Source organism: Mustela nivalis (genome assembly GCF_964662115.1).
Source record: "Mustela nivalis genome assembly, chromosome: 2".
In the NCBI taxonomy this organism is placed as follows: Eukaryota; Metazoa; Chordata; class Mammalia; order Carnivora; family Mustelidae; genus Mustela; species Mustela nivalis.
Window position 1 is genome coordinate 115,850,645 of NC_139021.1, and position 22,944 is coordinate 115,873,588.

The following is a 22,944-nucleotide window of genomic DNA, read 5'->3' on the forward strand; positions in this document are numbered from 1 at the left end:
TCATATGGTATTTTTCTTTTTCCGTCAGATTTATCTTGCTTAGCATAATGTCCTTTAGGCCAATCTATGTTTTTCTAAACAGTAAGATCTCATTCTTTTTTATGACTAATATTCCAGAGTGTGTGTGTGTGTGTGTGTGTGTGTGTGCATATACCCATAGACACACACATCTTTATCCATTCATCTATCGATGAACACTTGGTCTGCTTTCATATCTTGGATATTAATAATGCAGTATACCAGGTGGTGGGTATTATATTATAGAAGGCATGGATTGCATGGAGCACTGGGTGTGGTGCAAAAATAATGAATACTGTTATGCTGAAAATAAATAAAAAATAAATTTAAAAAAATTTTAAAAAATTAAAAACTAACAAAATAGAAAAAAAATAATGCAGTAAACACTGGGGTGCATATATCTTGTAGAATTAATTTTTTTTTAATTTTTATTTTTTATAAACATATATTTTTATCCCCAGGGGTACAGGTCTGTGAATCACCAGGTTTACACACTTCACAGCACTCACCAAAGCACCTACCCTCCCCAATGTCCATAATCCCACCCCTTCTCCCAACCCCCCTCCCCCCAGCAACCCTCAGTTTGTTTTGTGAGATTAAGAGTCACTTATGGTTTGTCTCCCTCCCAATCCCATCTTGTTTCATTGATTCTTCTCCTACCCACTTAAGCCCCCATGTTTCATCACCACTTCCTCATATCAGGGAGATCATATGATAGTTGTCTTTCTCCGCTTGACTTATTTCGCTAAGCATGATACGCTCTAGTTCCATCCATGTTGTCGCAAATGGCAAGATTTCATTTCTTTTGATGGCTGCATAGTATTCCATTGTGTATATATACCACATCTTCTTGATCCATTCATCTGTTGATGGACATCTGGGTTCTTTCCATAGTTTGGCTATTGTGGACATTGCTGCTATAAACATTCGGGTGCACGTGCCCCTTTGGATCACTACGTTTGTATCTTTAGGATAAATACCCAATAGTGCAATTGCTGTGTCACAGGGCAGTTCTATTTTCAACATTTTGAGGAACCTCCATGCTGTTTTCCAGAGTGGCTGCACCAGCTTGCATTCCCACCAACAGTGTAGGAGGGTTCCCCTTTCTCCGCATCCTCGCCAGCATCTGTCATTTCCTGACTTGTTGATTTTAGCCATTCTGACTGGTGTGAGGTGATATCTCATTGTGGTTTTGATTTGTATTTCCCTGATGCCGAGTGATATGGAGCACTTTTTCATGTGTCTGTTGGCCATCTGGATGTCTTCTTTGCAGAAATGTCTGTTCATGTCCTCTGCCCATTTCTTGATTGGATTATTTGTTCTTTGGGTGTTGAGTTTGTTAAGTTCTTTATAGATTCTGGACACTAGTCCTTTATCTGATATGTCGTTTGCAAATATCTTCTCCCATTCTGTCAGTTGTCTTTTGATTTTGTTAACTGTTTCCTTTGCTGTGCAAAAGCTTTTGATCTTGATGAAATCCCAATAGTTCATTTTTGCCCTTGCTTCCCTTGCCTTTTGTGTTGTTCCTAGGAAGATGTTGCTGCGGCTGAGGTCGAAGAGGTTGCTGCCTGTGTTCTCCTCAAGGATTTTGATGGATTTCTTTCACACATTGAGGTCCTTCATCCATTTTGAGTCTATTTTTGGGTGTGGTGTAAGGAAATGGTCCAATTTCATTTTTCTGCATGTGGCTGTCCAATTTTCCCAGCACCATTTATTGAAGAGGCTGTCTTTTTTCCATTGGACATTCTTTCCTGCTTTGTCGAAGATTAGTTGACCATAGAGTTGAGGGTCTATTTCTGGGCTCTCTATTCTGTTCCATTGATCTATGGGTCTGTTTTTGTGCCAGTACCATGCTGTCTTGATGATGACAGCTTTGTAATAGAGCTTGAAGTCCGGAATTGTGATGCCACCAACGTTGGCTTTCTTTTTCAATATCCCTTTGGCTATTCGAGGTCTTTTCTGGTTCCATATAAATTTTAGAATTATTTGTTCCATTTCTTTGAAAAAGATGGATGGTACTTTGATAGGAATTGCATTAAATGTGTAGATTGCTTTAGGTAGCATAGACATTTTCACAATATTTATTCTCCAATCCAGGAGCCTGGAACATTTTTTCCATTTCTTTGTGTCTTCCTCAATTTCTTTCATGAGTACTTTATAGTTTTATGAATATAGATTCTGTGCCTCTTTGGTTAGGTTTATTCCTAGGTATCTTATGGTTTTGGGTGCAATTGTAAATGTGATTGACTCCTTAATTTCTCTTTCTTCTGTCTTGCTGTTGGTATAGAGAAATGCAACTGATTTCTGTGCATTGATTTTATATCCTGACACGTTACTGAATTCCTGTATAAGTTCTAGCAGTTTTGGAGTGGAGTCTTTTGGGTTTTCCACATATAGCATCATATCATCTGCGAAGAGTGATAATTTGACTTCTTCTTTGCCGATTTGGATGCCTTTAATTTCCTTTTGTTGTCTGATTGCTGAGGCTAGGACCTCTAGTACTATGTTGAATAGAAGTGGTGATAATGGACATCCCTGCCGTGTTCCTGACCTTAGCGGAAAAGCTTTCAGTTTTTCTCCATTGAGAATGATATTTGCGGTGGGTTTTTCATAGATGGCTTTGATGATATTGAGGTATGTGCCCTCTATCCCTACACTTTGAAGAGTTTTGATCAGGAAGGGATGCTGTACTTTGTCAAATGCTTTTTCAGCATCTATTGAGAGTATCATATGGTTCTTGTTCTTTCTTTTATTGATGTGTTGTATCACATTGACTGATTTGCGGATGTTGAACCAACCTTGCAGCCCTGGAATAAATCCCACTTGGTCGTGGTGAATAATCTTTTTAATGTACTGTTGAATCCTATTAGCTAGTATTTTGTTGAGTATTTTCGCATCTGTGTTCATCAAGGATATTGGTCTATAGCTCTCTTTTTTGATGGAATCCTTGTCTGGTTTTGGGATCAAGGTGATGCTGGCCTCATAAAATGAGTTTGGAAGTTTTCCTTCCATTTCTATTTTTTGGAACAGGTTGAGGAGAATAGGAATTAGTTCTTCTTTAAATGTTTGGAAGAATTCCCCCGGGAAGCCATCTGGCCCTGGGCTTTTGTTTGTTTGGAGATTTTTAATGACTGTTTCAATCTCCTTACTGGTTATGGGTCTGTTCAGGTTTTCTATTTCTTCCTGGTTCAGTTGTGGTAGTTTATATGTTTCTAGGAATGCATCCATTTCTTCCAGTTGTCAAATTTATTGGCGTAGAGTTGCTCATAGTATGTTCTTATAATAGTTTGTATTTCTTTGGTGTTAGTTGTGATCTCTCCTCTTTCATTCATGATTTTATTTATTTGGGTCCTTTCTCTTTTCTTTTTGATAAGTCGGGCCAGGGGTTTATCAATTTTATTAATTCTTTCAAAGAACCAGCTCCTAGTTTCGTTGATTTGTTCTTTTGTTTTTTTAGTTTCTATTTCATTGATTTCTGCTCTGATCTTTATGATTTCTCTTCTCCTGCTGGGCTTAGGATTTCTTTCTTGTTCTTTCTCCAGCTCCTTTAGGTGTAGGGTTAGGTTGTGTACCTGAGACCTTTCTTGTTTCTTGAGAAAGGATTGTACCGCTAGATATTTTCCTCTCAGGACTGCCTTTGTTGTGTCCCACAGATTTTGAACCGTTGTATTTTCATTATCATTTGTTTCCATGATTTTTTTCAATTCTTCTTTAATTTCCCGGTTGACCCATTCATTCCTTAGAAGGATGCTATTTAGTTTCCATGTATTTGGGTTCTTTCCAAACTTCCTTTTGTGGTTGAGTTCTAGCTTTAGAGCATTGTGGTCTGAAAATATGCAGGAAATGATCCCAATATTTTGATACTGGTTGAGTCCTGATTTAGGACCGAGGATGTGATCTATTCTGGAGAATGTTCCATGTACACTAGAGAAGAATGTGTATTCTGTTGCTTTGGGATGAAATGTTCTGAATATATCTGTGATGTCCATCTGGTCCAGTGTGTTGTTTAAGGCCTTTATTTCCTTGCTGATCTTTTGCTTGGATGATCTGTCCATTTCAGTGAGGGGAGTGTTAAAGTCCCCTACTATTATTGTATTATTGTTGATGTGTTTCTTTGATTTTGTTATTAATTGGTTTATATAGTTGGCTGCTCCCACGTTGGGGGCATACATATTTAAAATTGTTAGATATTCCTGTTGGACAGACCCTTTGAGTATGATATAGTGTCCTTCCTCATCTCTTATTATAGTCTTTGGCTTAAAATCGAATTGATCTTATATAAGGATTGCCACTCCTGCTTTCTTCTGATGGCCATTAGCATGGTAAATTCTTTTCCACCCCCTCACTTTAAGTCTGGAGGTGTCTTCGTGCTTAAAATGAGTTTCTTGGAGGCAACATATAGATGGGTTTTGTTTTTTTATCCATTCTGATACCCTGTGTCTTTTGACAGGGGCATTTAGCCCATTAACATTCAGGGTAACTATTGAGAGATATGAATTTAGTGCCATTGTATTACCTGTAAGGTGACTGTTACTGTATATGGTCTCTGTTCCTTTCTGATCTACCACTTGTAGGCTCTCTCTTTGCTTAGAGGACCCCTTTCAATATTTCCTGTAGAGCTGGTTTGGTGTTTGCAAATTCTTTCAGTTTTTGTTTGTCCTGGAAGCTTTTAATCTCTCCTTCTATTTTCAATGATAGCCTAGCTGAATATAGTATTCTTGGCTGCATGTTTTTCTCGTTTAGTGCTCTGAAAATATCATGCCAGCTCTTTCTGGCCTGCCAGGTCTCTGTGGATAAGTCAGCTGCCAATCTAATACTTTTACCATTGTATGTTACAGACTTCTTTTCCCGGGCTGCTTTCAGGATTTTCTCTTTTTCACTGAGACTTGTAAATTTTACTATTAGGTGACAGGGTGTGGGCCTATTCTTATTGATTTTGAGGGGCGTTCTCTGAACCTCCTGAATTTTGATGCTCGTTCCCTTTGCCATATTGGGGAAATTCTCCCCAATAATTCTCTCCAGTATACCTTCTGCTCCCCTCTCTCTTTCTTCTTCTTCTGGAATCCCAATTATTCTAATGTTGTTTCATCTTATGGTGTCACTTATCTCTCGAATTCTCCCCTCGTGGTCCAGTAGCTGTTTGTCCCTCTTTTGCTCAGCTTCTTTATTCTCTGTCATTTGGTCTTCTAGATCACTAATTCTTTCTTCTGCCTCATTTATCCTAGCAGTGAGAGCCTCCATTTTTGATTGCACCTCATTAATCGCTTTTTTTATTTCAACTTGGTTGGATTTTAGTTCTTTTATTTCTCCTGAAAGGGCTTTTATATCTCTCGAGAGGGTTTCTCTAATATCTTCCATGCCTTTTTCGAGCCCGGCTAGAACCTTGAGAATTGTCATTCTGAACTCTAGATCTGACATATTACCAATGTCTGTATTGATTAGGTCCCTAGCCTTTGGTACTGCCTCTTGTTCTTTTTTTTGTGTTGAATTTTTCCGTCTTGTCATTTTGTCCAGATAAGAGTATATGAAGTAAAATACTAAAAGGGTGGCAACAATCCCAGGAAAATATGCTTTAACCAAATTAGAAGAGATCCCAAATCGTGAGGGGGGAGAAAGGGGATAAAAAGAGGTTCAAAAAGGAAGAAAGAAAAAAAAGAAAAGAAAAGAAAAGAAAAGAATTTAAAAAAAGAAAACACATTAGAAAAATATAAAAAAGAAAAAATATATATATTAGATAAACTAGTTAAAAAACGTTAAAAAAGAAAAAGGTAAAAGTTAAAAAAAAAATTTTACCCGAAGGCGAGAAAAAAAAAAAAATGAAAAAGAAAAAAATTAAATTAACTGCAAGACTAAAAAAAATCACAGGGAAAAAGCCCTGAGTTCCCTGCTTGGCTTTCTCCTCCTCTGGAATTCTGCTGCTCTCCTTGGTATTGAGACCGCACTCCTTGGTAGGTGAACTTGGCCTTGGCTGGATTTCTTCTTGATCTTCTGGGGGGGGGGCCTGTTGTAGTGATTCTCAAGTGTCTTTGCCCCAGGCGGAATTGCACTGCCCTTAGCAGGGGCCGGGATGAGTAATCCACTCGGGTTTGCTTTCAGGAGCTTTTGTTCCCTGAGCGCTTTCCGTAGAGTTCTGGAGGACGGGAATACAAATGGCGGCCTCCTGGTCTCCGGCCCGGAGGAGCCGAGAGCCCAGGGCCCCACTCCTCAGTGCGCCCTCAGAGAACAGCGCCCAGTTACTCCCGACTGCCTGACCTCCAGCAGGGCTCCAAGCTCACCGAGCCTGCGGCCGGTTCAAGGTAACACCGAGCTGTGAGCTTACTGTCAGCTCTCTGTAGCCGGCTTTCCTGTTCCAATACCCGCAAGCTCTGCGACACTCAGACACCCCCGATCCTTCTGTGACCCTGCAGGACCTGAGGCCACGCTGACCCCGCGTGGGCTTCGCCCCGGGTAGCCTCTGGAGCGATGTCCCTCAGCGGAACAGACTTTTAAAAGTCCTGATTTTGTGTGCAGTTGCTCTGCCGGTTGCCGGGAGCCGGCCCCTCCCCCCGGGGTCTATCTTCCCGTCGCTTTGGATTCACTTGTCCGCTGGTCCTACCTTTCAGAAAGTGGCTGTTTTTCTGTTTCCAGAATTGCTGTTCTTCTCTTCGATCTGCCGATGGATTTTCAGGTGTTTGCAATCTTTAGATAAGCTACCTAGCTGATCTCGGGCTAGCTGAAGTAGTCTCAGCCTGCTACTTCTCCGCCATCTTGACTCCTCCCCCCCTTGTAGAATTAATTTTTTATTTACTTTGGGTAAGCACCCAGTAGTAGAACTACTGGATTTGGATGCTATTTCGAACATTATGAGGAATCTCCATACTCTTTTCCACAGAGGCTGTACCAGTTTGCATTCCCACCAACAGTGCTTGACGGTTCCTTTTCATCCACATCCTCACCAACACTTGATGTTTCTGGAAGTGTTGATTTTAACCACTCCGACAGGTGTGAGGTGGTATCTCACTGTAGTTTTATATTTGTATTTTTTTAAAATATTTTATTTATTTATTTGACAGAGATCATAGATAGGCAGAGAGACAGGCATAGAGAGAGGGGGAAGCAGGCTCTCTGCTGAGCAGAGAGCCCGATGCGGGGCTCGATCCCAGGACCCTGAGATCATGACTCGAGTGAGGCAGAGGCTTAACCCACTGAGCCACCCAGGGACCCCCCTATATTTGTATTTTGAGTAGTGATTCCACACATCCTGTCATGTGCCTACTGGTGACTCTGTGTCTTCTTTTGAAACATGTTTAACTCTTCTGCCCTTTTTTTAAAATTGGTTTTTGATATTGCATTGGATAGGTTCTTTATATATATTTGATAGTAACCTTTTATCAGATACATCTTTGCAAACATCTTCTCCCCTTCTGTAGGTTGCATTTTATTGATGGTTTGCTTTGCCAGGCAAAAGCTGTTCATTTTGGTCAAGTCCCAATAGTTTCTTTTTTTTTTTTTTAAGATTTTATTTATTTATTTGACAGAGAGAAACCACAAGTAGATGGAGAGGCAGGCAGAGAGAGAGAGAGAGGGAAGCAGGCTCCCTGCTGAGCAGAGAGCCCGATGCGAGACTTGATCCCAGGACCCCGAGATCATGACCGGAGCTGAAGGCAGTGGCTTAACCCACTGAGCCACCCAGGTGCCCCAAGTCCCAATAGTTTCTTTTTGCTTTTGTTTCTCTTGCCTCCGGAGACATATCTAGAAAAATATCGCTGAGGGTGATCTCAAAGAGATCACTGCCTGTGTTTGTTTTAGGAGATTTATGATTTCAGGTCTCATTTTAGGCCTTTGATCCATTTTGAGTTTATTTTTGTGGGTGGTGTACAGAAGTTTTCCAGTTTCATTCTTTTGCATGTGGCTGTCAAATTTTCCCAGCACCATTTGTTGAAAAGAAGGTCTTTTCCCCACTGTATATTCATTCTTGCCTCCCTTGTGATAGATTAATTAACCACATAACGGTAGGTTTATTTCTAGACCATCTATTCTATTCTGTTGATCTCTATGTCTGTTTTTGTGCTGGTGATGAAAGAAAATAATTTAAAGTTTATCATGTCAATTTTCATAATCACTACAAAGTGAAGTAAGGTTTACTTTGCACGGCTACTGTATGGAAGAGAAAGGGTTTATGTAAATTGCACATTTCAGTAAACCATTTTGATTCAGTATAAGGAGACTTTTGAGTCAAAATGAATCAGTGCTAATTCCTTAATAAGAGAAATCACAAGTATTCTTTGATTTCCAAGGGATCTGTATAAAATAGTCCAACTGTTTATTCATGTTGCAATTAAAAATAGAAAAGTATGATGTTCCTTTCCTGATCTTCCTCCAAACTGAAAGTTCAGTGTCTTTTTTGAAAACTATCTCCTCTGTGAAAATAGTCTTACTGGACTTTTGATCAATTTGAATTTAATAATACAGATATTTCCCGCTACAGAACTGAATTTTTTAAGTCTGAAGGCAAGTTACGAAGCAAATGGAATTGACACTTTCGATGAGGGGTTGAGGTGAACATGGGAAGGGAAACGAACGAAGAGACCAGACCCTCTCTTGATGGTCACTTATACAAATGGCAGAGGAAAATGCGGAGATAAAATAAGCTCTTTTTTTCTATGCGCCTTTGCTCTGAATGGTGTATATATAAACCACTTAGTGGTCAATGATGAAATAAGTTTTACACATCAAATCCTTGCCATAAAATTGTCTTATGGTGCCATGCCTCTATTCCTCCTGTCTGAAAAGCTTTTCAACTCTGGCATCTGTTTAAAATCATAATCCATCCTTTGGGTTCTGTGCGTCAGCTGGCTGTGTGTCACCAGGGCTGTGACAAGTCCCTTATGCTCCCCTCTCCTGTGCGTCCTTTGGAACAAACGAGATGCCGTGATTCATTCTTAAGTTTTGGACAGTGACTGAGGAAAGGAAAGCATCTGAGGTTATTGTGCAGAGAGAGGTGAGGGGGAAGACGAACAACCAGTGAGACAAGAAAGTTTGAACCCCCGGGGTTTTCTATCCTGACTGTAGTAGTGTCTGTCTGAAACTATAATACTGTTACAGAGAAAAAGTAATTCTCCAGGAAGGACTAGCATGTTTTTGGTTAGGGAACTTTGAAGAATACAATCCAATACTTCTGTGTGGAATGGGAGTTTTCGGTGCACTTGAAAATGTTTGCTGTCTTTCATGACTGGAGTAACTTTGCAAAGTGTGAGTACTGGGGTTTGTCCTGCCCAAGAAGTTATTTGAGTTGAAGGGATAACACTGGTTTTTCCTTCTCTGTGAAAGTAGAACTTCCTGAAAGTCAGACAAACTTCCTGTTCTTTCATTTTTTCCTTCAGTGGGCTGGGGCAACTACTTAAAACACAGAGAAGACGACGAACAGTAAGAGTAAAGCACAGTTTACCAGTGTCCACGCCACTTTAATCAGCGCTCTCACTTATCTTGGAGGTCATGGTAGTAATGATAACTGTTCTTGGGTAGCACTTGTAAACTTTCCCGCTATTTTCACAGACACTATCAGATTTGCTCTTATAATATCTGTGCTTATAAGGTGGTTTTATTCCCCTTTTAAAAGTGGGGAAAGGGCTCTAGGAGACTATATGAGGTCACATCTGATCTCAATTGTACATTACGAAGACATTAAAGACATTACCCAGCAATCACCTATTATTTTGAAGAAAAAAATTTGTACTAACATGTACATTTTGCTGAAAATAAGTCATGATCCTACTTCGAGAGGGGGAAGTGAGGCCTTTAAAAAATTTTTAAGACATTTAATCACAACAGTGAAGTCCTAAAAAGGATCAAATTTTATAAAAATGTTTATCATTGACAGATACTGGAATAAAAATGAAATACAGTTTTGACTAACTGGGGAACTTTTACTAAAGGGGGAATGATGAACATAGATGTCTAACATTTCATTCCTTAAAATAGAAATCAAAAATATATCCCAGAATAGATCTCTTATTAGAAGATATACATATTGCCTGGTTTTTTCCTTTAAAAAAAAAAAAATGCTTTTAAAAGCCTTGTCGAGGTATAATTTACATCCCACAATGCTGAACACCGCAATCCCATCACTGGCGTGAGCGCCCGTCTCCTTCACCAGGTCTCGTCCGTTCCCATCCAGCTCCCCCACCTTCTAAGCATGAGTCTTCTGCTGTGAGTTTTCTTACGCTCCGCTTCGTTTTCCCTCACTGTCTGTATTTCCTGCACGTGCAACTGAAGCTCTCGTTCAGTATGAACCCAGGTAACAGTTCTCTCGGCCCGAGGAGGCCTTTGTTCAAACTACAACACCGTGCTCCAGAAGGAAGTGGCATCTTCCTACTAGTGAATCGTTTGCAAATTCTAGTTTCCGATAGAATGCAAAGCTTGGTTTCTGAGAAATAAGAGGAAGACTTGGGGTATTAGCATTTTCTTGTTCTTTTTCCGTTTCCGGGAATTTTGAGAGTAAAATTAGTGTGGTGCAAGGGTCGGCAGTCTTTTTAAAGTAGCTTCTGGGCCCTTTCCCTGTGCTGTTGGTAGGACTGAGACCGGTGAGTGGGGATAGGAACAGGCATAAAGTGACAGCGGCCTGTGCAGGGTCATAGTTTGCTTGGGTCTGAAGGGACCATGACCTATGGAAGCACCTAAGATTAAAAGTCACTAATATGCACTGTTCCCAACACTGGGTTTGATATGTAAGCCCTTTTATTTCATCTTTCCAAGTAAACTGAGAATTACCTTCAATGTTACGGATAAGGAGAGAGGGACAGGGTGTCAGAAATGTGTCCCAGATCACAAGCCAAAAAATGGTTGAGATTTAAACAAAAGCAGTCATATTTCAGAGCTCACGCTGTCAACTAGCACCCCAGTCGGCGTGCTATGGGGGTAGGTGAGAGTCTGCAAGGGAAGACCGAGCTGGGGGGCATTCAACCCAACTAGGCTGGGAAGGCTCGGAGCTAGCTGACTTGATTTTGAAATCATCATTATCTCAACTTGACAGACGCAGACTTAGGATAATTCATTTGGCCAACTGGAAAAATATAAAGCAAACTACATTTCACCTCAAAAATTTTCATGATTCGTCTTGCGAAAGCACTTTCATAATAAAACCTAATAGTGTAGACCTAGTAAATACAAATTGCTAGAACTTACCCTGAGAGTTCATACTGAACAAAAGAATTTGGCAGGTCCTTTAAGGAGCTGAATAGTGTGGTTCAGCCCAAACTCGAATAGATTATCATGCTCTATACAACCTCTCCAGGCCTTTGCATTCATGAAACTCTAGCAGAGTGATGTCCTTTGACCCGGAATCCTTAAAGAGAGCCAGGTACTAATACATAGGTAGTACAATTTAAGGGAGGCTTCAAAATTTATTTTCCCCGAATATCACTGTGTTTACCCATCAAACCAGGGATGTATGCTAATCGTGCAAAAGTTAGGCAATTCAAAAAAGCGAAAAGAAGTAAAACTGAAAATTTCCCTAAGGGAACACCATTATGAACATATTGGGTAACACATTTCTGATGGTCTCATCCTAGATTTTAGATATAGATATATATACGTACACACAAACATTATTTATGGGATCATAAAATATATGCTGGCTTGTATCCTGTACTCTCATATGTAAATATGTATATGTAACTTATACACATATTATCTGTGTGTATATAAATTTGGAGGGCTATTTTTCCATAATAAAAAATAGACTAGAATGACACTTGGGGCACCTGGGTGGCTCAGTGCCTTTGGCTCAGGTCATGATCTCAGGGTCCTGGTACGAGCCCTGCACCGAGCTCTCTGCTCCATGGGGCGCCTGCTTCCTCCTCTCTCTCTGTCTGCTGCTCTGCTTACTTGTGATCTCTCTGTCTCTCTCTGTCAAATAAATAAATGAAACCTTTAAAGAAGAAAAGAATGACACTTGATTCCCGTTAGTTAACATATGGTGTAATATTCGTGTCCGGTGTACAGTGGAGTGATTCAGCACCTCCATACATCACCCTGTGCTCATCACGACAGGTGCCCTCCTTCATACCCCCGGCCCCACCACCTCCCCTCTGGTGACCATCAGTTCTCTAGACTTAAGAGTCTCTCTCTTGCTTTGTCTCCCTCTCCTTTTTTTTTTTTTTTTCCTTTGCTAAGTCGTCATTTTACATCCTAGTTTTTACAGCTGCTTCGCATGGTCATATGATCATTTATTTTTCCACGCTTTTCTGCATGGACATTTAGATTGTTTCCAAATTTTGCCATTAGAGACAATCTAAGAGTTGGACATGTTGGTTAATCAGGAGCATATTTTTAAGAGAATCAACTGCAGCAGAAGTGACTATGTTTGCTGAATTAGCTCCAACAGTAGTCCTCGGGCTGTCTGACTTCTCAGTTACAAGCCAGGATCCTGGGAGTCTTGTGTCCTTCTAGTTTAAAATAGAAGTGGAGATTCTAAGGGCTTTCCTTTAAGGAACTATACAGGTCTTTACAGAATGCAAAGGACAGTGGTTCCAGACAGTGGGATGGTCTCAAGCAAAGTGGAAACTGAAACTATAGTTTCAGTTGGCAAACTGAACAGAAAGCCCCCGCAGGTGAGCTGTTGGGCTCTGTAAACTGCTTATAACTAATGATCATTACATTGGCAGCTGATGAGGCTGACCCCCAGTCGTCCCGGTGGCATTTGCATGCGTACCCCTCTTTGGCAGCCGCCCCTGCCGTCCACCAGCTGTTAGCACCAGGTCCTCCCCTTTTGCTTCCAGTCTTTGAATTCCACAAGGAGAAGCCATCACTCAGGTACCCCAGATCCTGGGGTAGGACAGTGGGGCTCTGGCATTTCCAGCAAGGGGGAAGCTTCACGGCATGTAGCGCACAGTTCAGCTTTTCTCACGGAGTCTCTCCGAGGAGGCCAGTTCCATTAAACTCTCATTTGTAAGGCACCCATCACTCTGCCATCAGTTTTCTATGCAGCTGAAGGGAAACAGCACTTCCTACCATAGCATGGGAGCACAAACCCAGTCCTGCGACTTGACAGCTCTGTGGCCCTGGGCAAGATAGGACCCTCTCCAGTAATCCTCGGTTAGCTCCTCTGAAACATGGGGGTGACAACAGTCCCTCAAAAGGGTGCCTAGAAGATTAAGGGAGAAAACTCACTCACTTTGCAATTCCTGACAATATGAGCTTTATTACTGTTAGCTATTATTGTTAGTGATGATGAAGTCTTCGTAAATACACAACAAACTTCTGTTCCTCCCACCCCTAAGAGTTGATGTCGCTACTGAAAATAATACATAGGGATGTGCCCAGCACGTCTGTGTTCCACATATGCTAATTCCTGTTTCTCTCTGACATTACTGAGGGCTTCATTTATTTCCTTGCATGGACTCTCCCTAATCTACAGTTCAAAACTATTAACAAAAATAACAAAATAAGTGCATGTTTTTATCTCCTACCCTGGCTGTGGTGAAATAAATATCTGGGTGTGGGTATAACAGTGATGCGCTGGTGAGACCAAAAATGGGCAATATTTGTGGAATTGTGGAACGTGTTCACTGGAAGGGACCTCAGGAGCAGTGCAGGCAAGGAGATGGGTCGCAAACAAATGGCCATGGTCTCAAGAGGGGATGGACCCCAAGAGCTCACTGGCAGCCAACTAGACGTTGTCGTAGAGATAATCTTATTTACCTAGTAGGCTCCTTGGTTGGGAATGTTGATCAAGGAAATGGCTGGGTTAAGAAAGCATCTTGTAAAAACATAAACTGAGAACTGGAAACTGAATCGCGTGGTTATTTGGCCATGGATGGTGCCTGTGCGGTGTCGACACGTAGAAATCGTTTCTTCCCTTCCATGCCTAATTAAGGCTGCTTTGGGACAAAAGGAAAAGACTGAATACCCCATGCTTGTCCTCACAGCTTTCCTCATTTTTGTCCTGTGAAGGTAAGAGATGCACAGTGTGGAGCCGAGACCCCAGTGCCATCGTGGCTTTGCCAGTGATCAATCGTCGTGGTTCCCCGCGTTCTCTCTTTGATTCATGAAGTCAGCAAATACCTAATAGGCATTTACTCTGTGTCAGGGATAGTGAGTCAAAAGATCCCGCATTGCAGGTCGCTTACAGATGAGGGAAAGGAGACAGGAGCTGAACAAGTAATGAAAACTGTTCTGTGTAGGAGTTTGTGATAGAGCTGGAGAGAACAGGCAAGCAGGGAGGGGAAAGGGAGGGCAGTTTCTTTTACAGAGTCTGGGGTGAGGACGTGCCGATGAGGAAAACACTTGAACAAAGAGCTTCGGGAACTGAGAGGGGGACTCCTGGGAATATCTGTGGGAAAATATTTGGGCAGAAAAGACAAGCAGACAGACTGAGGCACGTGTTTCGGGTGTATTCCAGGAAGAGGAGCAAGGAGGTGGGCGTGGCCTCAGCTGAGTGAGTTGGGGGGTAGCTGGGATCCAGATGATGTAGGACCTTGTAGCCGCTGTGGCAGCTTTGTCTTTCCTAGGAGCGGGATGCAAAGGCACTGGAGTGTTTTGAGCAGAGGAGCGATGGGTCTGCCTTTGTTTTGCAGACAGCTGTCGTATGATAAGGGGCAGAGGCTGCTGGCTGGGGCAGGGGTCCAGCAGAGAGAATAGGGGCCGTTTCCCACCCCCTGGCACTTACTCACTTCAGGTCGCGATAACTCCATACAGTGTACTCTTCAGCAAGAACTGGGGCTCAAAGCAGAGTAGCAACTCAGCGAAGTCAGGGTTGAGGTCCAGACCTATAACCCCAACTCAGAGTTCTTTCCTCTCACCCTATGTACAAATAAAAATGTAGGTCACCATCACAGCAAAGAATAATGGACATGTTTTCCGTCAGGTGTGTAAACCACCCAAGAGACTGAGGTCATTACAGTAAGGCTCCGGAGAGAACATGACTTCATTTCTTCGCTGGTCTTCAGCCCTGTGACACGGCTCATTTTTCAGGCTGACTGTCCACATGTCTTGTAGACGTGCATGTCCACATTTTGTGTTCTGTTATGCATGATCACTGGATTCATTTGAATCCCACTCATCTGTCGTCTTAAAGAGTTTCACAGACTACGTAGAGGGCCCTGGGCTGCTTAAGGCAAATTCGAATATCATTTTTCTCTGTAACCCGTCGTAGAGATTTACAGATGCTGCCCGCATCCTGAGACCCGCTGGTGTGAAGTGTCCTTGTGTTCTCGCCCAAGCACCCGCCCTGTGCATGTCCTCTTGGACGGGGTTCAGTCAGTACACTAGTGTGTGAACGACACACTTAAGAATTGTGTTACAGGGGCGCTTGGGTGGCTCAGTGGGTTGTGCCACTGCCTTCGGCTCAGGTCATGATCTCAGGGTCCTGGGATCGAGTCCCGCATCGGGCTCTCTGCTCAGCAGGGAGCCTGCTTCCCTCTCTCTCTCTCTATGCCTGCCTCTCCGTCTACTTGTGATCTCTCTCTCTGTCAAATAAATAAACCTTTAAAAAAAAAAAAAAGAATTGTGTTACACAGTAAGCAATTCACACCTCCAGGGGACAGTGATCTCTCAGCTGAAAGCAGACATGGTTTGTCAGGTCATCTCGCTGAGGCTTTCATGCGTTCCACGTAATGCAGGCTTGAAGATTGTCTGTGGCTCAACAGGGCTAGAAAACGTTGATATTGCTATTACGTGATTAACCCCATCACCCAGATCTCTTCATCTCCTCACAAGTCACCTTGTTGAGGGGTGCCTGGGGTGGGGGGTGGGATTCAGTGAAGCCTCCAGCTCTTGGTCTTGGCTCAGGTCATAGGATTCTACCTCTACCACAAGCACTGGAAGGCAAACAGAATTTCATTTTTATGCTTTTTTGATTGCAGAAGAGAAACTATAAAGTACGCTCAAACACATTTTGGGGTAGGAAATGAAATAACACAGTGAGAATCCAACACACTTGCCCTCTCCCTATCCCAGCGGGCACCACACTAATTGAGCTTCTGGTTACACTCTTATCTGGTCCACGGGAAGGAACGTGGACGAGGGTCGCAGACCTGGATTTCTGCCCGGCTCCGGTGATCACAAACTGTGTCACTCAGATGGCATCTGAGATGGGGAGGGGGTCCCTACCGTGCTCATGCACTGGGTAATTTGGGGACAAGAAGGCATTCTGTTACATTAATGCTGTGGGCTTTTTCCTCACATATTTTCTGTGCTTTTCTTGAAGGTCCAGTTGAAAAGTGAAGAATCCAAAACCTTCGCCATGAAGATTCTCAAGAAACGCCACATCGTGGATACGAGACAGCAGGAGCACATCCGCTCGGAGAAGCAGATCATGCAGGGGGCGCATTCCGACTTCATAGTGAGGTACAGACCCCCGCACCCCCAGGGATGCTGATTCCACTCCCCCTGGAAAGTCAGCCACCAAACCCATCATCACTCCTGCTCACCAGCACATGTTTCCTGCACCCAGGGAACATGATCTTAAATCTGATTTTAAGAAAGTTTTGTTAGGCTTTTAAAAAAAAAAAAAAAAACCTGAAGTTTGATTCTATCCTTTATTTATTTATTTATTTATTTATTTTTTAAAGAATCAGATTTGTGAAAAGAGCATGCTTTTCCCAAAGGAGGGATCTTGGTTTTTGATGCACTCTGTGACTCCAAAACCCTTTGTAGATTTCTGGAGCTTGAAAGACAAAACACATAACTATCCTCTAATTATTTGAATACTAATATGTAATTTTTTTTTAATTTGGGGAAGATTTAAAAAAATGATAGGACTATTCCACCTCCGTATTTTCAGAGCATTAATAAGAGGATAATCGGGAGGTCTTTGATACAAAATAAATAAATAAAACCTGTTCCAGTTAATTTCTCAGGAGCACTTAAAAACAGGGCCGAAGGTGAATTTAAGGAATAGCACGGGAATTGCATAAATGTCCATGTTGTGAAGTATATCTATTTTATATGCAGATAGGCTGAATGTTTATCACCACTCGGTATGGCTCAAGAGTCCATATGCTGTAAACAACAGCCAGACTGGGACCCCAAGAAGCCACTTCGGTCCATAATCCTTAGAACTCATGCACTCATTGCCTAGGACAGACTAGCCCTACACCACACACTTCTTGGGAGCCTGTTGCCTCCTTTTCCCTCTTTACACACAGGTCTCTCTCTTTCCTTTAATGCATTTCGAGCTTGGTAAATCAAGTGTCAGACTAAATCTGAGCACTTAAAACGTGTACATTCTCTTCAAGGACAACAATGTTGATAACCCTTGTTTTCTTGTTTGCAATTCCCAGATTGTACAGAACCTTTAAGGACAGCAAATATTTGTACATGTTGATGGAAGTGTGCCTGGGAGGAGAGCTCTGGACCATTCTCAGGGATAGGTAGGAGTTTGAAGAAATTTCTATCATTTCTTTTAAAATGTTGACTCTGGTGGTCCGTAAGAAGAGTCCGTTATAAAGTATAAGATCATATTTACATGTTACCTATGCTCATATTTCAGAAAATAAGTAAATACAGGGTGGGACCCACTGTACACACATGCTTTAGTAAATATGACACTCTCTCTGTTTCAGATTTGTAACTAATGATAAAGGTTAGTCCAGCGTGGAAATGGTAACCTAGCAAGCTATATGGCCTTCTTTGAACTTGAGTATCAATCAGTTAACCGTATACCTAGAATTCAGTTCATTGCTGTGACATGAAGGGAATCGAGGTTCGCTCTAGTTGCTATCTGGATTAATTACCAGCCTAATTGTCTAACTCATTGGCCAGATGGACTGCCTTTCCTGACATTGAGAATTGTTTTTTTCCCCCGAGTTACCATTTCTTCTGGCTTTACATTGCTCTTCAGTTTCAAAATTAACAAGTTCCAGCCATCTTCTTCAGGCTTTCAGCTGATCTTGGGCAAAAAAGAATCTACTTATAAGCAGTATTTCACATAAACGATCTAATTCAGATTTACTTATGTTTGCCCTTTTAGGGCAAATAAAGTTGCTCTAGTGAGTGCTTGTTTCTCTCTCTATTTGGAGAACTAACAAATTAAAATCTATTCTATGAAATGTCCCAGGAGATCATTACCAATCCAAAATGTTTACTTAAAAGACAATTTTCTTCTCTTGTGAATTTCCTATGACTGATCAAACATTTAGAAGTCATCCTTGTTCCTTTGAAGGTTCACTTTTTGGCATCTTTTCTTCTTTCATATTTGTTACAGTCTTACCCATGTCCTCCTTCATGGGGTAACATCTTACTAAAACTCTGTCCTAGACTGCCCTGTTGTTTCCAGAAAGCCAGGCTATTTTTTGACAACTTGTTACTCTGTAGAGATCCCAGAATAGTAATTAATAGAACCCAGAATAGCTTATGAAGTCTCATCCTTAATAGCATTCTTACGACAACTTCATGTCTTTGCATGAAGACCTTTCGGGTCTTCCCCTTTGCCTTCCTTGTATATATCAAATCGATTTCTTTTTACCTTATCTTGTCCTAATTACACTGATGCTGTGTTTCACTTCTTAAATTTAAGGTAAACAACCATACAGGGCAATATATCATGTTGCATTGTTGCATGATTTCTAGTAATATTTGAGCACAGATTATATGCCGGGCATTGTGCTAGAAGCCGGTGATTCAATGATAAAAAAAATAAAAATAAAAAGATGTGGTCTCCTTCTCCTAATTTACAGGCTGCTGCATAAAGGTACCATTCTGACTTCTGAGATAATGTCTGCTTCTTCTGAATGTAGCTCTACTGTATCATTTTTGACCTGACCTTCCAAGCCCCTAATTTATTTAAAATATTGTCCCTGATTTGTTCTAATTAGAACAGAAGGTTTACAGGTGGAAGTAAACACAAAAGAGATAATAAGCCAGAGAGAGAGAGGAATGGCTTCAGGCTTCTTGTAACTTCTTTAAGCACGCAACAGCAACACAAGTCAATCTCAAGTCCACTTGTGGGATGTCAAACATGCACAGGAATCCAGTTTCAAATCTAGTTTCTGAAAGAAAATATTATTTCCTATGTCTCCCTGTTTAACTTGATTTGCATTCCGTTGGCTCATAAAAGCCAGCCCAGGCTCCTGAGGGAGACCTGTTTTGATCTGCAAGAGCACCTATGGTTGCTATTAATAAATGATTTATCTTTGGAGGGTAGGATGGAGGCAAACTATCCCTGGATGGTCCTTTCTCTACCTCCACCAGGATGCTTTTTCGGTCAATTCCATTTCCTTCCCTTCTATCATCCTTGGGTTTGGGATACACAGTTGGTGAGTCCCCCGGCCCCAGTGCGCTTACTCCTATGTGAAGAGGCACGATCTGGAGATAAAAGCTGCCTGCTCCTTTCCAAAGAGTCAGGACAACCAAAGCCTCAGCATTAAGAACAATAGATCTATCATAGATGTGGGTAGCACCTTATTGCCTTTTTTCCCCCTACTCAAAAAATTGGCCTGGGGGACAGCGGGGGCTGGGGGAGAGGGAGATGGAGGCTCCAAGGAATCCTGCCACTGACTAGCTTTGTCACTCTTTGTTTGAGGCTGGAAGTTTTAAAGGTTAATTGTTCACAAGAAACAACAACAAAAATGCCAAGAGAAAAAGGAAATTAATTCTATTAGTCACAGTGTCTATGAAAATATCCATAATCAAATCAATTCATATTCAATTCATTCAGTTTTCTTTTCGCATCCGAGGAAAGCAACAGTAGGGAGAAGCTATTCTGAAAGGATAAAGGGAATGTGTTTGGGTTGATTTTTAAGAAAGGCTTCTGTGGCTATTCTGTACTGACATGGTAATACCTCTAAGCCTTGGGATTTAGCATAGGAAGTCTCTGACTTTCACAGTCAGACCTCCTCTCACCTAGCCAGTGAGATGACCAGCTCCTGGCTCTCTTTTTTTCTCATCCGCCTAGAAAAGGAACACAGTGGTTTTTGTTGTTGTTGTTGTTGTCAAAAACTAAGAATTAAAATACTACCAAAAAAATGAAGTAAAATGATACCATATACACAAAGAGGACTGGAGGACTCTTAAGATTATCTTTGAGATACAACTAACCCCCCTGAAATGTTAATTGTTGCAATTATTTCTCTGGTTTATTCCTTAGGAGCTAACGTGTTTTAATCTTCTTATTTATGACTTTTTGTTTTCCACACATTCTGTACCAGTTACCAGTATTTGGAATAGATTGGGATGCATTATATTTTATTCACCTTTCTTCCATAACACTGAAAGAATTGGCAATCCCTATGACTTCTTTAAAAATGAAAGATTAATATGATTATATATAAATGCTGGTATGTCATAATATATTCTAATATAAACACATTTATTAAACTTGGTATAATAGTCATCTAAAATTTAACATTCCAACTGCTACTTTAATTTTTTTTTAATATAGGTTAGTATTTCCTACTGAATATCTTGATTATTTTAGAAACCATAATTTTCAAATCATGCACATCTCACTTCTGATCATGTGTCCTCCTGGGTGTATTTTGTAAGCTGGCAAGTAATTTAAATCTTGATCCTCTTTGATTCTAACTCTGTTGTGGATGATAATTATTATTTAAATTCCCTCTGGGATGGCAAAATGGAGAGTGCAGATCCAAAGTATGTCAGGGGGTCAGGAGGAGAGCAGATTCAAAGGATCCTGAAACCACCTCATCCAGGGGACACACTAAGATAACACCTACATTTTACAATGAACTCTGAAACCAACCTGAAGACTCAGAGCAAGCCTTCCACCGTTCATGGTAGAGAAGAGCCCGCACTGGAAAAGGGAGGAGGCATGGAGACATGGGAACCCTATCTTCTGTGAGATCAGTCGCAATCAGGAGGGACTGGCACGGAGAAGCAGCAGGAAGACCAGACCCCACACCAGGCCCCCCAGCACGGGGCGCTGCACAGGGCAAACAAGAACCTGTACCATTTGGCTTGGAAAACCAATGAGGCTTACCTCGGCAAGGTTTTAACATCAGCTGGACTTGGGTCCAGGGACTTTAGATGTCAGTGGGCTTAACTCCAGAAGGGCCTGAAGGCAACAGAAAGCAGGGTCCCTGCCCCGAACGAACCAGCACAGTAAACAAGTTGCCAAAACGGCAAGGAAACAGCAGTTTGGAAAGTGCCTGGAGTACACATGAAGGACAATTATTCACAGAGTGTGCACAGGAGCGGCAGGAATCTTCAGGAGACTTGTCCAGGAAAAAAGTGCTGGCAGGCATCTTTTCTCTTCCCTTTTCCAGCCTTGATGGCCAGACACTTGTGGGAGCCAGTGCTAACCCTCTCCAACTTGCTTGCTAGCATGGCGTGGCCCACTCCCGCATTCCCTGTGGACCTGTCACTTTCCACCAGCTCCCCTCAGCAGCCATCCCTCCAGAAGGACTCCTGCTTGGGGGAGAGGGGAAGTTAACCCAAGCACAGCACCATCCCAGTAGCCAAGCCTTCCAGCTGCCACCACCTAGAGAAAAGCCCAGCCCTTCAGTGTACCCACAGCTGTGGCAGAAAGACTAAGTGTGGACCACTCACCTAGTGACCCTGCCACTTTCTTTCCCATGCCCACCTACAAGAAATAAGACAACAATCCCCTTTATAAGGGCACCAAAAAGAATAAAATGCCTAGGCATAAATTTAACCAAGGAGGTAATGCAAACAAATGGAAAAATACTCCATGCCTGTGGATTGGAAGAATATTGTTAAAATGTCCAGACTACCAAAGGACTCTACAGATTCATTGCAATCTCTGTCAAAATACCAATAGCATTTTTCTCAGAATGGGAGTCATCCTAAAATTTGTATGGAACCACAAAAAAAAAAAGAGCCCAGATGGCCAGAGCAAGCCTAAGCAGAGCAAGACCAAGCTGGAGGTATCACAATCCCAGGTCTCCAGATAGACTACAAAGCTGTAGTCATCAAACCAATATGGCACGGACAGAAATACAGACACACAGATCATTAGAGCAGAATAGGGGGCGCAGAAGTAAACTGCCACTATTGTCTAGTTAACTTATCTACAACAAAGGCAAGAATATGCAATGGGGACGAGGCAATCTCTTCAACAAATAGTGCTGGATGCAGAAGAATGAAACTGGACCGCTTTCTTACAGCAGGTACAAAAATAAACTGGAAAGGGTTGAAGACCTGAATGTGAGACGCGAAACCATAAAACCCCTGAAAGAAAACACAGGTAGTAATCTCTTGGATATCACCCTTAGCAGCATTTTCTAAATCTATCTCCTCAGACAAGGGAAACAAAAGCAAAAATAAACTTCTGGGACTACACCAAAATAAAAAGCTTCTGCAGAGCAAAGGTAACCATCAGCAAAGTGAGAAGGCAACCTACTGAATAAGGGAAGATGCTTGCAAATGTCATATTCAATAAAGCATTGATATTCCAAAATATATAAAGCATTCCTACAGCTCAAGGAAAAACAAAAAAAGAATCCAAGGACCTGAATATTCATTTTTCCAAAGAAGATATACAGTGGCCAACAGACTCATGAAAAGATGTTCCACATCACTCCTCATCAGAGAAGTGCAAATCAAAACCACCATGAGGTACCACCTCACCCCTGTCAGAATGGCTGGAATGAAAAAGACAAGAAACAACAAGCGTTGGCGAGGATGTGGAAAAAAGAACCCTCTCGCACTGTTGGTGGGAATGCAAACTGTGCAGCCACTCTGGAAGGAGTATGAGAGTTTCTTGAAAAGCTAAAAATAGAACTACCCTATGATCCCCTAATTCCACGTCTGGGTATTTACCCAAAGAAAACAAATACACTAAAGTGAAAGGGTTCATGTGTTTTCTGTGGTTGTATGTTTACTGCAGCGTGATTTACAGTAGCCAAATACAGAAGCAGCCCGGGGGTCCAACAACAGATGAGTGGATAAAGATGTGGTGCACATATACAACAGAACGTTACTCAGCCATAAAGAATGAGATCTTGCCATTTGCAACCACAGGGGTGG

The 22,944-nt window shown here is 41.8% G+C and overlaps 1 protein-coding gene across 2 annotated transcripts in view; it reads left to right on the forward strand.

The window, feature by feature from the left end:
• PRKG1 (protein kinase cGMP-dependent 1) overlaps nt 1-22,944 on the forward strand; it is a 1,242,412-nt gene that overhangs the window by 1,199,272 nt on the left and 20,196 nt on the right. For both annotated transcript variants that reach the window (XM_082721092.1, XM_082721091.1), the window contains exons 11-12: nt 16,205-16,344; nt 17,280-17,369. In XM_082721092.1, coding sequence (XP_082577218.1) covers nt 16,205-16,344; nt 17,280-17,369 — 230 coding nt within the window. The remainder of the gene's footprint in view (nt 1-16,204; nt 16,345-17,279; nt 17,370-22,944) is intronic.